Source organism: Panulirus ornatus, chromosome 7 (genome assembly GCF_036320965.1).
Source record: "Panulirus ornatus isolate Po-2019 chromosome 7, ASM3632096v1, whole genome shotgun sequence".
NCBI lineage: Eukaryota > Metazoa > Arthropoda > Malacostraca > Decapoda > Palinuridae > Panulirus > Panulirus ornatus.
In genome coordinates this window covers 38,385,203-38,401,563 of record NC_092230.1, presented here as the reverse complement: position 1 = coordinate 38,401,563, position 16,361 = coordinate 38,385,203, and the positions used below count along the sequence as shown (strand labels likewise).

Genomic DNA, 16,361 nt, shown 5'->3' with positions numbered 1-16,361 from the left:
GTTGGTGCATGATGACAGGGTTGGTGACGGGAAGTGTTGGTGCATGATGGTGGTGGTGGTGGTGGTGGTAGTGTTGGTGCATGATGACAGGGTTGGTGACGGGAAGTGTTGGTGCATGATGGTGGTGGTGGTGGCGGGCAGAGTTGGTGGCGGATAGTGTTGGTGCATGGTAGTGGTGTTGGTGACGGGCAGTTTTGATGACGTTTAGTGTTGGTGCATGACGGTGATGTTGGTTAGGTGCAGTGTTGGTGCATGATGGTGGTGCTGGTGACGGGCAGTGTTGGTGCATGACGGTGGTGCTGGTGACGGGCAGTGTTGGTGCATGATGGTGGTGATGCATGATGGTGGTGGTGATGGGTAGTATTGGTGCATGATGGTGGTGGGGATGGGCAGTGTTGATGCATGATGGTGGTGGTGATGGGCAGTATTGATGCATGATGGTGGTGGTGATGGGCAGTATTGATGCATGATGGAGCATCACTACATATCTAACCCGTCACTTTGTATTCCACCCTTCCCACCTAACTGTGTCCCTGTCCTTCCTACATACATCTGGAACTCGTCCGAGTTCCTCTTTTCTCCACATCAGCGGACTTACCTACCTACCAATCTATTTCCCTACCTACTTAACTACCAACCTACCTCCAACCCTACCTACCAAGCTACATACCACCTCATCTACCTTCCTACTTACCAAGATACCTACCAATCTACCAACCTACCTACCTACCCACAGTCTGGCAACAATGACTAGGCATGACTGGAAGAGATTGTAGGGACGCTGAGAGAAAACGTACGAAGGGGGAGAATTACGTTGACTGGATGAAGCCTTAACAAAAAAAAAACGGCACAGCGTCCTCGGGCTGGTCCGTTTGTGTTCCTACAACGTATTTTCTCATCACTAAAGATAAGAGATATGACTAGATAGATTCTCAAAACTCAACGATTCAAAATTCATATATTTGCAGACATGATTATTTACAGGTACGAATATTTACAGGCACAAATATTTCCATGCACGAATATTTACACACATTCATAGGTACGAATATTTCCAGGCACGAATATTTATAGACACATTCATAGGTACGAATATTTACAGGCACGAATATTTATAGGCACAAATACTTACAAGCACAAATATTTACAGGTACTAATATTTATAGACAGAAATTCACAGGTGCGAATATTTAGACGAATGCTTACAGGTACGAATATTTACAGGTTGGAGTATATGCAAGTACGAATACGTACAGGTACGAATATCTACAGGCACGAATATTTACCATCACGAACACATCTCCTTGCGACGGACAGAGCACTAACGCCCCTAGACCATTACACCGACGCCCAAGAGAAACTCTTCATCACGTCTGTGAGAAGCATCAGCCACCAGGAGAGAGAGAGAGAGAGAGAGAGAGAGAGAGAGAGAGAGAGAGAGAGAGAGAGAGAGAGAGAGAGATTGAACACGGACATTGTATGTACAATGGTGCCAGTCATGTGGACGCCTTGGAGAGTACGGTGTTTCATCGGCTCACCGCCCACGATACAAGTGGTTCTCTTCCTCCTCCTACTCTCCCTCTTTCTCCTCCTCCTTCCCTTCCTCTTCTTCCTCCTGCTGGAGGCGTCTGGAGCACAGCCGCTCCATCAGTGGTGGAGACACGTCCCTCAACCCGCCTGGCCCCATCCTCTGCAAGTGGCCAGCCCAAGTCAAACTCAGGTAAATTGCCGCATCATAATTCACATAGAAATGATGTAAATGTAACTCAAATATAATTCAAACGTAATGTGGATGGATTTGAATATAATTTGCATGTAACCCACGTGTAAATATTATTCCAATGTCATCCACATGTAAATATAATTCCAATGTAAAGCACAAAATTAGAAGTACAACTGACGTTTTACATATACGTGTTAATTCAAGTACATTTCACATACAGTTCAAATGTACCACAGTTGTAATACACGTAATTTACATATATATCTCCATTGATTTACAAATAGTTGAATTAACACATTTTAGATACACAATTTACATAGTTTTATAAGATCATATAAATGGTACTAAATACTCTATGTTGATAAACTCTCATGTGAAGAAAATTACCTTCTGAATGATATAGTTTCCGTGTTACTGTATACCAGTTCAAAATCATTATACGAAATGATGATTTTTGATAAGCATGTGCGCCCCGTGGTGTGTGCGTGTTATTTAAGTGTGCACCGTATGCAAGTACCTATTTGTACTGTTGTACTGTACTGGGAGGGGAGTTCTACACTGGTGGGGTCCCTCATCTCAAACCTTCTCTACTGTCGTACAACTTGAGTGTGTTTGCTGTAACCCTTACTTCATTCATTTCATTCATCCACCACTCTTATACTGTGAAAGGTGGGGTTAATAGGTGTCTTCCAGTGTGAAAACACTTTAGAAAACATTTACTTCGTCGCATAGCCTTACATCATCCTCTGCAAGAGCCGATTACCTGCTCTGTAACTAACAATGTATTCCTGTTGAATTGATGAAGTTCTACATCATCTCCTTCCCTGTCCACAGTATTCATGTTCATAATTTCTCCGTTCCTCCTTTTTTTGATCCTGTTATACTCGTTCCTTGCTCTCGGTGTACCCTGTGAACGCTGACTGGCAGGGATGCCCCTTGTATCCTTTGCACAACACATCTTGGAGCTCCGCTTTCTTCTATTCAGCCATTCCTTCCCTTTTTTCCTCCCTCAATCGTCCCTCCGTCTTTAAGGCTAACAGTACCCAGGCGCTCTCTCTCTCTCTCTCTCTCTCTCTCTCTCTCTCTCTCTCTCTCTCTCTCTCTCTCTCTCTCTCTCTCTCTAACCTTCTAATAAAGAAAATAGAATCATCAGCACAAGCTTTTTTTACACAGCTTGTCCTCATCAGGTGAGTCAGCTTAACTTGCCTCAGTCATCAGTATTAACACTTGCTGAGCTACACAGACGAAAAGGGGAACACCGTGCAGAAATATTGCTGAGTAAAACATTATTAATTTGATATTCTTATGTCTCATTATTCATATTTGATTTTTTTTTTTGTTTCGTTATTCATTTATGACATCTTTTATGCCTCCTCTCATTGTTCATATTTGGATTTCTTCGTTTCGTTATCCATCTTTTATGCCTCCTTTATCTGTATGTGATTTTTTTGGCTCGTTATGCGATAAATCTTTTTCTTTCCTTTATACTTGGTGGCCATGTACCACGTTAGCGAGGCAGCGCCAGGAACAGGCTAAGTAAGGCAATTTCCGCTCACATCCATTCTCCAGCTGTCGTGTGTAATGCACCGAAACCACAGCTCCCTATCCACATCCAGGTCCTACAGACCTTTCTATGGTTTACCGCGGATGCTTCAAATGCTCTGGTTCAATCCATTAACAGCACAAGTGCATCTCGTCAGTGTATCTCAGTCTTTTCTTGGTTATGCCGCTTCATTTACATAATTACCTACTTCCCCACTGACCTGTCCATTTACCTACTACCCATAATTATTTCTCTTAGAACTGCCTACTTAGAACTGCCTTCATGCCTACTTGCCTATATTCATACCTATCTACCTGCCAACCTACCTATCAACTATCTTAATCAACTTTCCTACCTACATATTTACCTATTCACTGGGCACGACTGATCACAAGGTAGCACAAGAGATAATGATCTTCTCCACCGATTTGGTCAGAGATTTGAAAATCCTAGGATTCAGTTCTCACGGAAATAGACCCCACACTAAAACTTCACAACTACACAAGGCCATCAAAAAGTTTACAACCAGGAACCACACACAACCTCAGGTTACAGCCACAGGCGCAACCACGCCACCATACAACAGCCGGAACCACGACACCCAAATGTAATCAGAATCACTTACAACCAACGTACAACCACAACCAGCGATATCTGATCCTTCGAAGAATTTAAAACTCTGTCTAGACAGGTGTCGGTGCGAAGCTGGCCAGTGAGGTAGCAAAAAGCGACCACAGCAACAGCGTCATCAGCAGACAGAAGCAGCTGTCTGATTCACCTACACAGGGCTATGTCATCCCTGGCTGCCCCTGCATCAGGTAGGTCCTCTGACTCGTAATACACCAAAGGGGAAAAAATAATCTTTGCCTCGTAAAGATCGCGCAAGATATATCAGTTTCGCGTCCTAACGTAGCGAGTTTGAACGCGCCTCTCTCGAGAACGCAACGACGCACAATATGTTTGGCTTCAGGAGTTGGCGAGGCTAAATAATCATGTCTGGCCTTAAGAGAGGCGAGATATGCTCGACCCCAAAAGCTAGAAAGGCTAAATGTGTTTGACCTCGGAAGTAATTTTGAAGCTAAATATGTTCTAGCTTTGATTAAAACCTTGCGGGGGGGGAGGGGGGGTTGAATACGTTTGAAGAGACGACGGGTGAGTTAAATATATTTCTTAATGACCCACTGCATGTACTTACCGACTGACCTCCCAGCTCATTAAAGAATGGTCCGTGAGTATCTCAATGTCTTTATTAACCACACTGGTAGCCTTTATTCATCCCTCATTATTCGTAGTAACTGTTTGCCTGAAAGCTGATTGACCGTAAGCAAGCTAACCTAGGCGTGTAACAGAGGCATGGTGTTGCGTGCGAATGGAAGAATATACAAGCAGGATTTTAGCGTTATGTACGAGTGGAACCTATAATATGTAGGATTGTGGCGCATCGTGTGCGTGGAACCGTTAAAACAGTAATTTGGTGTTTCGTGTGAGCGGAGCCTCTTGGTGGGAGTTTTCATACTGTAATAATTAGATGGAAATGAAAGTTTTGAGAGGAGGGGAAGGTTAACGCTTGGATATATAAGGTCTATTGGCTAGGGACATAACCACAACCCCTTTATTTCGCGTAAACATCTCCCGTTTTCGTTTGAGTCTCGCAGTGTACATTCAGTCTTCCCTTGTATACCCAGGTTTCTTCCTCCCTCCCGTGTACACCTAGGTGTCTCGTGTACACCTAGGTCTTCCATGTACACTCGAATCTCCCATGTCCAGCCTAGATCTCCCATGTACATCAGAGTCTCCCACGTACTTCAGAGTCTCCCATGTACAGGTTCGGGTTCAACGTCAGTTGGCTGGAGCAGGCGAGGACCGACGGCCGGGCCAGGTGGTGGATGTACCCCGGGTGGTTCGTCGCCAACTACAGCAGCCACTCCACCTGTTCCCACTACTCCACACAGCGAGGTGGACACCAGCGGGTCATCTCCTACTCCTACTACAACCCGGGTCATGTGACCGCCGATCCTGGTACGACCTACGAAGTGTGTACAGGTCATGAGGGGCGAGATAGTAACTTAACACTCTAGGGGTAAACATTATTGGCAATGATAGTTAGAGGTCGACCTCCTGTAATCACCGACACCAGAGGGAAGATCTCGTCACAGGGTCAGGGGTCAAGGGCACTGGTGAGAAGCAGATGTGACCTACAGGGTCAAGAGGTACTACAAGTGTGTGCCCAGGCCACTTGACTTCCTGGACACTCACCTCAGTTCGTATGGACCACAACCCTTCACCACCTCACCTCGAGAGGTGTAGGAAAGAGACGATCCTTCCTCACACCGCACTGAGGACTGACCGGAATCTGATGGAGTGGAAACATGTGGGGAGTTTGGTGGAGAGTGGGAAGATGCGACTAGGTGTTGTGGAACACTGTGGCCAGCAGCTCCAGGAACTACCACAGGTGGTGTCGGCAGGAGGAGGAGGAAGGATGGTCCACAGTTCAAGGACTCGTGTCCACGGTAGGCAGAGCACTGCAGCGGGTGGGTAGCACACCTCCAGTGTCGCAGCTCCCGCCATCAGGAGCAAGTGAAGGCAGGTAGACGATCGGAGAGAGTCCAGCTGAATGATGATGACTCCCAGCGAACGTAGGACGCCGGGTCTCTGGTTCTGAGATGACTGCCCACACGAGAACGTGTTATCCACACCAGAGGAGCCACAGACAGAGGAACTCTGGCACGCCTGAAGCCTCCCCAGCTCAGAGAAGTTAGGGACATCACGAAGCTTTCCGCCGTGATTGTAGCATTGACCTGCCAGCCGTCGAAGCTAAACACAAGAACACTGTACGTGACGATGACCGTACAGGACACAGGCTCAGCTCGCTAGGTTCTGTCCAGATGTTGCCATTGTATAGAAGTCACATGAACTTCCAGCAGACGGTATCACACAGGAAGGAGCAGCTGGTAGGTCCTCAGGGGTTCCAAGAGGGAACGCAGATATCCAGGGAGGGTCAGTACACATTACGGTACACGTCAGGACGTTGCAGTCTAAGCCTGACTCCGGCAGAGGTCAAGCTTTACCTCGACCTCTGTGTCAGCCAACTATGTTGACCATAGTTTGTCCCGGTTCAACTATTGGACTGCATGACCGACCGTGCGTCAGGACGAGGAGATATGTCGATCCTGACACATGACATAGATGTATATTGAACAAAGACGTTATCAAAGGCTCACGTCGTATGTTAACATATAAAAGGTTAACCCATGATTATTAAAGTTATCGTTTGCAGTTCTTCACTTGAACACAGTACAAACAAATTCATACAGTACTAGTTCTGATATATCCTAGGTTCTGATATACCCTAAATGCTAATATATCTTAAGGTATACTGCCATCATTACATGGTGTTCTGATAATACCCACCTGACCCACCCTTTAGATCAGTTTTCTTATCTTGGTGTTATACCATGGTGTCTGTGTCTGGTATATTTTTTTCTTTGAGAGTATTATCTTTAAAAATTGTCTTATCACCATCAGTCAGTCCTCATCTTGTGAAGCAGATCTGTTCTTTGTGATCAGTTTTATTTGATGACTTTGTTACGTTCGTTCAACCCCCCTCCGCCCCATTCTGTATATCGTATGTATGTTTATCACGTGATGTATCTCGACCTTTCCCTGTATCACCATCAACGTCTGAATCTGTATTTTGTGTCGTGTTCCATACAGGCACTTATAACCACCGTTATTAACGCTGTTTCTCCGTTGGTTCGTCTGTGTCCCTAGGCTCACCTGTCACCCTCTTGTACGCTCTGTGCTGCCCTCCATCCAAGCCCCTACCTATACACCCTTCGCCCATACGATCACATGAATGCTCTCTCTGCCTCGTTCATACATACTAAGATATACAGATTAAGTCAACAAATCCCTCCATGGCAGACCTCGCCAGATACAGGAGTGACCTCCTTGCCTCCCGGGAAGCAAACATGAGCCAGAGGTATCTGACCTCAGGGGTAGGTAGTCAGTCACTAACGACGACTGGGGGTTCTTCCAGATGACCAGCACTACAAGAAATACCTGCTGCAGCTGTACGGGCGGGCGAGGGTCGTCAAGCAGATGTACCCGGGTTGGATCATGAGGATCTACCACAACGTCTCCACTCACGACGCCGTGTCCTCAGAGTTTCTGTGCCGCATCTACTGCGATTACCCCCACGTGGACCTCTGCGACGTCACCCGCCTCCCAGGTCTTGGTGAGTATGTAAGGATTCGTGACCTCTTGGCTATATGGTCAACGTTGACCCGTTGATGCGGTGACTACCCCCTTCCCATAATTTTTTCTCCATCACGACCTGAGATCACAAGACCTGACCCGACCTGTTCCCGCGCCTTCCTCAGGTAACCTGGTGGAGCAGAATGTCGTGGGTCGTGTCTGGAGGTTCGCTGTGATGGGCGACCCAACTGTGGACGTCTTCCTCGTCAGGGACTCCGACAGGTAACAAACGCACCCAACGCTCCCTCACTAAGGGAAATGCTACACCGACCTTCCTTCAGATGGAGTGTGAAAGATGACCTCCCCCCCAGTCATTCCTAGAGGAAATGAAAGCAGAGTGTAATTCTGGGTTAAGGGAAGAGCTTCATGGCTCGGTACACAGTCTTCCTGATGCAACAGGAGGAGCGACCAAGTCACGGTGTTTGTAGCTTCCAAGACCCGTCACACGTCTTATGTTAGGCATTTGCAAGATGCGAAACGTTGGCACGTCTGAAGTCTCATGCCGTGCGTTGTTTTCTATGGTGTTTCTATAACCAGATTCATTACTTCTGTCGTGTCTTATTCTAAGGTGTCCTGTAGCAGTTACACCGCTACGTCTAACTGTGGCGTATCTTTTTTTTTTTTGTTCATATAAGCATATCGTGTCTTTCAGAAGCTCCATATCTGACGTCAACCTTGAGCATGACGGTACAGCTCTTGGCCAAGTCTAGGCCATCATAACCCAGGGTCGTACGTTCACGTTCAAGAGTCGTACCGTCGTTCTCAAGAGGGTCGAGATACATTGCGTCATCGGATAGTCTGCAATCGTACATCGTAGTCTCGCATCTGCTGCTGTTCCCTGTTAGTTCCTTGGTCTCTCTCTCTCTCTCTCTCTCTCTCTCTCTCTCTCTCTCTCTCTCTCTCTCTCTCTGCCTCAGGACCGGAAGGGGAGGGTTGGGGAGGACGCTACAGAGCGTTGACAAGGAAGGGTAATGTGATGGGCCCGCCCACTGCGAGCCAGACCTCGTCCTACCTGTCGACAAATCCAGACATCACCCTCCCAGGTTAAGCAGATCAGACGGGATCTGTCCTGTGCATGATGCATCCCCCTACACACACACACACACACACACACAGACACCACACCTATGTACGTAGGATTGCCGCCAATCATACCTAAATCATCTTCCCAGCGGACTTCGACGTTTTCTTCGTTATTGGTGTGCAAGATCTGATTTCTGGACCGACCAGTGAATGGTATTATCGCTCCCTCCTCGTGCAGGGTGAGAGGGAGGCTTGGTGTGAGCCCAAAGGAAGGTGTGAGAAGGCCACGGGGGTTCGTGGTATTAGTGGTCAGAGCAGCCGCTAGAAGCCCGTTTGATCTACTGTCATTTCTAGTACTAACCTATTGTATCACTGCCATGTGTACTTTAAGCATTAACAACATTGTCATCTGTGATATTGCCAACTTTAACATGGCTACCAGTAGCATTCCTAACTCTCACATTGCCACCTGCAGCATTCCTAACTCTTACATTGCCACCTGCAGCATTATTACATTGCCATCTGTAGCATTCCTAACTCTTACATTGCCACCTGCAGCATTCCTAACTCTTACATTGCCACCTGCAGCATTATTACATTGCCATCTGTAGCATTCCTAACTCTTACATTGCCACCTGCAGCATTATTACATTGCCATCTGTAGCATTCCTAACTTACATTGCACCTGCAGCATTCCTAATTCTTACATTGCCATCTATAGCATTCCTAACTCTTACATTGCCACCTCCAGCTTTACTAACTTTTACAGGGCCACATGCAGCATTCCTAACTCTTACTTTGCCACCTCCAGCATCCCTAACTCTTACATTGCCACCTCCAGCATCCCTAACTCTCACAGGGCCACCTCCAGCATTCCTAACTCTTACACTGCCACCTGCAGCACTCCTAACTCTTACATTGTCACCTACAGCAACATTATCACCTACAGCAACATTAACTCTTACATTGCCACCTGCAGCATTCCTAACTCTTACATTGTCACCTACAGCATTATTAACTCTTACATTGCCATCTGCAGCATTCCGAACTCATACTGCCATTTGTATCATTCCTAACTCTTACACTGCCACCTGCAGCATTCCTAACTCTTACATTGCTACCTGCAGCATTCCTAACTCTTACATTGCTACCTGCAGCATTCCAAATTCTTACATTGCCATCTGGAGCATTCCTAACTCAACTACCACCTGCAGCATCCCTAACTCTTACATGGCCACCTCCAGCATCCCTAACTCTTACATGGCCACCTCCAGCATTCTTAACTCTTACATGGCCACCTCCAGCATTATTACATTGCCTTCTGTAGCATTTCCCACTTACATTGCCATCTGCACCATTCCTAACTTTTACATGGCCACCTGCAGCATCCCTATCTTACATGGCCACCTGCAACATTCCTAACTCTTACAAGGCCACCTGCGGCATTCCTAACATCTGCAGCATTCCTAACATCTGCAGCATTCCTAACTTTCTCTCGTATCACTAACATCTGACCCTGTCATCTCTAGAGCTACCATCTGCAGAGTAGCCACGTCTAACATTTGCCCCCTGGTGCCCACCAGCTGGATCCTGGACCGAGAGGTGGCAGCGGTGCACGAGTGGCTGGCGTCTGGTCGAGGCTTCCATGTGATGAGGGACTTCCCCCAACACAAGGCCATCATGCTAGCAGGTCAGGCTCGCTCTACCAGACGACCCGCACCATCGTACTGGCGGGGGGTCAGCCCCACACCACTCACACTTCCTGACCTCCCATCCCCAACCCATTCCCATGGCACAGTGTGAGACCAAGACATACTAGTGTGAGCTAAAACGACTCGCCGTGATAATATCCTCGTAACCCTTTGTACTAATACTTTCAAAACAATGTCCAAGTGCAAGTTACATGGACAATACGCATATTTTCATACGTTATTGTGAGGTATGATATCACTGCATACTGAAAATATGTATCCATTAAGAAAGTGGGAAACTTCAGATGGATTAGTGCGAGTTAGGTGGCGACACAGGACGAATAGTTCAGCCTCACTGGTAAACGATTCTAGTAGACCTGTAACAGTTGAGAAGGGACTGATCTATGGTTGATGACAGTAGTCACAAGGATGATGGTTACGTTAACAGATTACCACTGTGGGAGTAGGAGAAAGCACCTGAGTTGGCTGTGAGCCTACTGCTGTTGGTGCCTGGGACACGAACACAAGTTCTTGAAGTGCAGGGAGAGCGGCGCTGACCGCCACACCTCTGGAAACATGCTGGTAGCCACGAGGAAAATGAAAACAAGCAGCTTCGTTTTCCTTATGGCTACCACCGTGCTTCTCTATACGTGTCCCTCGTTATGAAAAACTCATTGATATTAGTTCTCGGGCCTGAAGAGTAAGAGAGTTCTGGCTGTCCTCTGTCCACAGGGCTGTGGGGTGGCCACAACAGATGGCCACAGCGACTGAGGAAGATCCGGGAGGATATGTTCGACCAGCCGCTGAACCTGACGCGTCATTTCGACCAACACCTCCTGGCCAACCTCCTCTGGCCTGTCATCAAGGTAAGCGACCTCTTGTTAACGTATAGCTTGTTGCCATCGCTGAATAACTCACTACTGAAGTAGATAAGGAAAGAGACTGAGGCAAACGACCCAATCTGAAGATTAAGCGAAGTCCCTAAGGAAACTAACTGGTTCCTTAATTGGGGATATTGTTCGCTCTCGGGATCAATTCGTCTAGTTATCAAAGTTCGGGAGGTGTGTTGATGAAGGCTGTGGTGTTTGATTGGTGATAAAGGTGGCTATCAGTGAGGGAGAAGAGTATGTCCAGTGTTGGTGATGGGTGGTGGTGAAGAAGTATAGGACCCGTGTTGGTGATTGTTGTTCGTGAGGAAGTATAAAATCAGTGTTGGTGAGGGAAAAGTACAAGACCAGTGTTGGTGAGGGAAAGGTATAAGACTAGTGTTGGTGCTGGCTGTTCGTGAGGGAGAAAGTACAGGATCAGTGTTGGTGATGGCTGTAGGCGAGGGATAAGTTATAGGACCGGCGTTGAAGTTGGTTATTGTGTGAAAAGTGTGACCTGTGTTGCAAATGGCTGTTGATGTGACAAATAAGACCCAGTGTTGGAGATGGTTCTTGGTGAGGATGCTAATGATGGCTCTTGTTAGGGAGAAAGTATATTGGCGGTGGGTGACGACTGAGGCAGAAGCATTCGACCAATATTAGCTATGACGCCGACCTGTCTCTACAGAAGGACGTGCTACAACATGACAGTTACAACTGCCGCTATGAAGACCACAAGGGGGCACGACCCTTCCCGGTACAACGTAAGGATGGGCTCTACTGTGGCTGGGGATCCTTCAAGACCAGAGAGCGACGTGTGGTCTTACGCACCCCGTGCCCGAAGGAGTGTCGACCACAAGCACATCCTAGCTGGACCCACTGCTAATGGCTCAATGTCTCTAATGAATACCCAACAAGAAACGATGGTGCAAAGTCTCGATGAAGTGTTAAATACTTACGAGATCACCCCTGTGTTGGAGAGTTTGGAGATCCAACATTGAAAATTAGGACAATGAAACTTTGTAATATTACGGTCGGTATTGTAGCAATATTCTGGTAAATAGACACTATAATTACATCTACCTTGGGAAAAAAAAAAAAAAACTTCCATATGGTTTAAAGAGAAGTACTTTTTTTTCCCCCAAAAAATGAATGATTTTAGTTCGACACCAGCTACCAACGTATTCTGACCTAAGACATAAGTGATTTATCAGTTTAGCTGAACAAAATTAGCCGATACTAGACTGCACATTTCATTTTCAATGCTCCAGAAAGGAAGTTAGGTCGTTTTCTTCACTTACTTAAATTACGTTAAATTACGTATTCATCATATATCCGTGCATTATCGCTTCTTCACAGCCTTCGCCACTACCAGGTTATTTACAATCGAAAAATGAAATACAGTAATGCTAATGAAAAACTTGCTCTTAATTCTTTATCTTTATCCCAAACAATGAATCCATAATGATTCAACTGAGATCCCAAAGCTAGAACACTTATGTCCTAAACTAATCGATTACAAGTCAATATTCAAGGCTAAAAGCAATGCGGAGCTAAACTGATAAATTACCAACAATAATGTTACGTAGTCATTTTGAAAGCCACAGTGATTTGTTGATTATAGCTCTACTGTAGTTGTGTCGTTCATTGTGAATTTTGCTTTTGATAAGTAATAGGTGAAAATCTATGAACATGCTTTGGAAGAAATTTGTAATTAGCGGCTAGCATTTTCCCCCCTTATTTAGCTTAAATCTGTCACTATTGATTTTTACATTTTCAGGTTATTAGCACCTTCTTTCACCTTTAAAAACAAATTCTTGATGAATCATTATCGATACCTAAATGCCAGATAGTTTTATAGTTTGCACTTTTTTGTTGTTAGTGTGATGGGATAAAGTGCTTTCCCTATTCCTACCAAAACTAATATTTTTTCTAACAGTATAGGAATCTTCCCCTCTCCCAACTTCACAAGTCTAGATTAGATTACGTTTTTACCCAATTCTCTCAGTTAAGGGCGGGACATCCCTTTAATAATGAACTGAACGAAATGATTTTGCTCTTCCAACGCCAAAGTGTAACATGAAAATAATATTGACCAGATGCAGGCTATCATCCGCTTATATTCAAATCATCGTAATTATCACTGTAAATTATCTATTCTAACAAGTACGAGGTAAAATGCTGCAGATGGTCCTGCAAGATGCCTTGAAATTTATCTTTGTTACTGACAATACCTTAAGAAGTTTAGACCTCAAGCTTTTGATTAAGTGGCCATAACTAATCAAATTAAATGCAAATTAACCCAAATTAGTTCGACAATATCATGTGAAGTATTTCGATGTGCCGATTGTTTTTTCTTTGAAATAAGTGAATAATTCTACCTAGCATTTGGTCAGTTGGCATCTTAGTTGCATTCCACTCCCGTAATTTCAGTTTTCTTAAAGTAAACCATTTCCTTTTGGACATTTTGCGATCAGGGTGTCAAAAATCAAGATTGAGAAAAAAAAATACTTCGTTTGGTCACCTGGTGATACGAGAGTCAACATCGAGGCTAATAAAAAAAGATAAAAACAACAACTCAGTATGCAGGTGTCGGAAAAGTATAAAAAAAAAAAGAAATATTAACCCTTGTCTTGAAATTAATTTTCATAAAATAATTTAGATAAGTTACGTACTCAAGTTCAAAATAATTACCGATACATAGTGAACATTATTATGCATGCATAAATATGGAAAACAAGATGGTATGGAAAGAGGCGGGTTAGAGCCAAGACATTATATTTCAACGTTTCGACTCGGCGGGACCATATATATTACCCGGCAAGTGTTGGTCAACCGGTCGGACGCGTTCACAACCACCACAGGTTGTGAACGCGAATATCATGAAAAAGGAAAGGAAATAAAAAAAAAGGGGGGGGAAGGGGATCTATCAGATAAGGCTGACTTCAGAAACGACAGGATATCTAATACTCTTGTGGTGCAATGTGGACCAACACGGACACCTGTCGAAATGGGACGAGGCGAAAATATTGCACTATGTCCTAAGCAAAAACAAAGACATCAGAAGGGGTTTACATCGCTACCAAAGATAACGTTAATACAAGGTCTGGGGTCATCTGCTGAACACGCCAGGCAGCGGGGACAGCTGTGAACAAGTGGAGGCAGCAAGACAAGCGATCCAATCACAGGGCGATACGTCATGGCGTCCTCCCACACTTGCTGGGGAACACAGTCCCGCCAAATGCTGGAAACAGTATATCCTGAGGAAGACCGTTAAGGTATGTCAACTAACCCGCGTTTCCATACCATCCTGTGTTCCTCATTTGTCATTGTTTCGTTTATTATGGCAATTTAACAAGAGCGTAACAGTATTACTTGAGCAGCAATATAAGAATTCATAAAACAGTGGGCGTGGCAATGATCATTTGGATCAGTGGTAAACTACTTTCATGAATTAAATGTTCTTTAAGAATATGGTTAGGAATTTACTTATCTGAAACTTTATGTACAAAAATGGAGGGTACTATAAGAGAACCAGGCCATAATGTTACCTTTCTTGCCATAATCAACAAAGATATTCATGAATCAAAATAATATCTTACCTTTGATGTTAATGAATGCTTCATTACGGCAGCAAAAATTCCATGCCGTCGCATCATTTATAGACAATAGTTTTGATAGAATGGGACAATTGAATATTACCTTCTAAACCCAAATAATTTTGCGTTAATTAAAACTTTTAGGAAACTGGGACCGAGCTCAAGAGAACAGACCGGCAGATGGGGTATTTTGTCACTACCTAAACCTAGATGAAACAAGTTGTTAAGTAATTCTGTTACTTACCTTCCGCCGCCCGACGTACAGCCATCAGTCAGGAGTGAAGCGACCTTCCGGAAATCAGTCACCTTCACAAATTATCTAGGTAATTACCGTGTATACAGTTACTAAACGCATTTTCATAGGAATCACTTGTTTCCAATGATCTGTAGGAATTTGACCGTATTTTCACAATTTAGAAATATATCACACGCGCACACCAACCACATTACACTGCGTTCGTCTTACGGTTTGACCTCCACGGAGGTTTATAGACGGAGTGACCCGGTCCGTGGCCAAGGATGGAGTGACAGTGGACCTGGTCTTGTTTGGGTGAGGCCAGTGTGGAAACCATCAAACTAGCTGTTTGCCTGTTGGCACGATCGGCTGTATGAGTCGTTATTGACAAGTATTTCTGTTCTAATAAAGAAAAAAGCTAAAGCTTACAACAAATGATATTAAGTGATAACTAATTTAGACTTAATAACTGAGAACCCCATATAGACGCGAGTTGAGTAACCCTGGCTTCACTTGGTCACGTAAACTCATGGCAAAGTTGCTGCGTCAGTCTTTGACTTGTGAAACAATATGATAAGTCTAAAGTTACCACAGTTTCTGAACTTAAAAGCAGAGTAGCTTTTTAATAATGAGAAAAGCGTTCATCACAAGCGATAAAACAGCAGTAAAAAAAGATTATAATGCTACTTTGTTACACTTCAAACAAGGTATTATACTTCACGTTCTGTATTTTGTTTTAGGAAATCGCGGATCTGTATTAGATGTACATGTGAACGTTTTGTAATCAGGTTGGAAAATGTCAAGTATTTGAGAAAAGATGTGCGCTTTCGTTACGTAAATGCTGAAGCCCCAACAATCCGAACCAGCCTATCATGAATCAGAAACAATGTGTACGACTCCCCTTACAGTTGCCAGTTGTAGGGAAAGGACTTTGGTATTATGACTTGATTTTATTATATATCTTTATGTCTCATTACTTTTTACATCAACATTTCCTCTCTATTTTTGACTGCTTCATCTTGCTACAATATAAGAACCTTACTGGAAATAAGTTTGCAAAACTTTAGTAAGTTATCCTAGTGGAAGCTACTGTGTACCTTAGTAGGTTATCCTCGTGGAACTACTATGTACCTTATTATGGTGTATTGCACGTGTGTATATCTATCATAATGTCCTAGGGTCCCTGAATAAAGTATGTCTATCAATCAATCAATACATTCACCTCTCGTTTTGCACCATCCACCACAATTTCTTATTTCATCTAAACTTTGTGCTGAACTTATAAAATGTTCATCTATTTTTTTCAGTATAATACACTCATTTCAAGGGTAAGACGATGATATAAGTTCGATTTGTGGTGACCTTAATTTACATTCACCAGTAAAGTATGAATATTGCCTGATGGAACAACCAGATATATTTTT

General features: G+C 44.3%; 1 protein-coding gene across 2 annotated transcripts; it reads left to right on the top strand.

The window, feature by feature from the left end:
* The first annotated feature begins 3,521 nt into the window (after positions 1 to 3,521).
* Positions 3,522 to 16,115, top strand: LOC139749542 (uncharacterized). Of its 2 annotated transcripts, XM_071663529.1 has the most exons (7): positions 3,522 to 4,084; positions 5,092 to 5,285; positions 7,306 to 7,503; positions 7,649 to 7,745; positions 10,130 to 10,236; positions 10,970 to 11,103; positions 11,792 to 16,115. In XM_071663529.1, the coding sequence occupies exons 2-7, from the start codon at positions 5,153 to 5,155 to the stop codon at positions 11,987 to 11,989; spliced, it is 867 nt and encodes a 288-aa protein (XP_071519630.1). In that variant the 5' UTR covers positions 3,522 to 4,084; positions 5,092 to 5,152; the 3' UTR covers positions 11,990 to 16,115. The 2 variants fall into 2 exon arrangements, with proteins under 2 accessions (XP_071519630.1, XP_071519629.1); XM_071663528.1 differs by lacking the exon at positions 3,522 to 4,084 and having other exon boundaries at positions 4,637 to 5,285.
* The last annotated feature ends 246 nt before the right edge of the window (positions 16,116 to 16,361 follow it).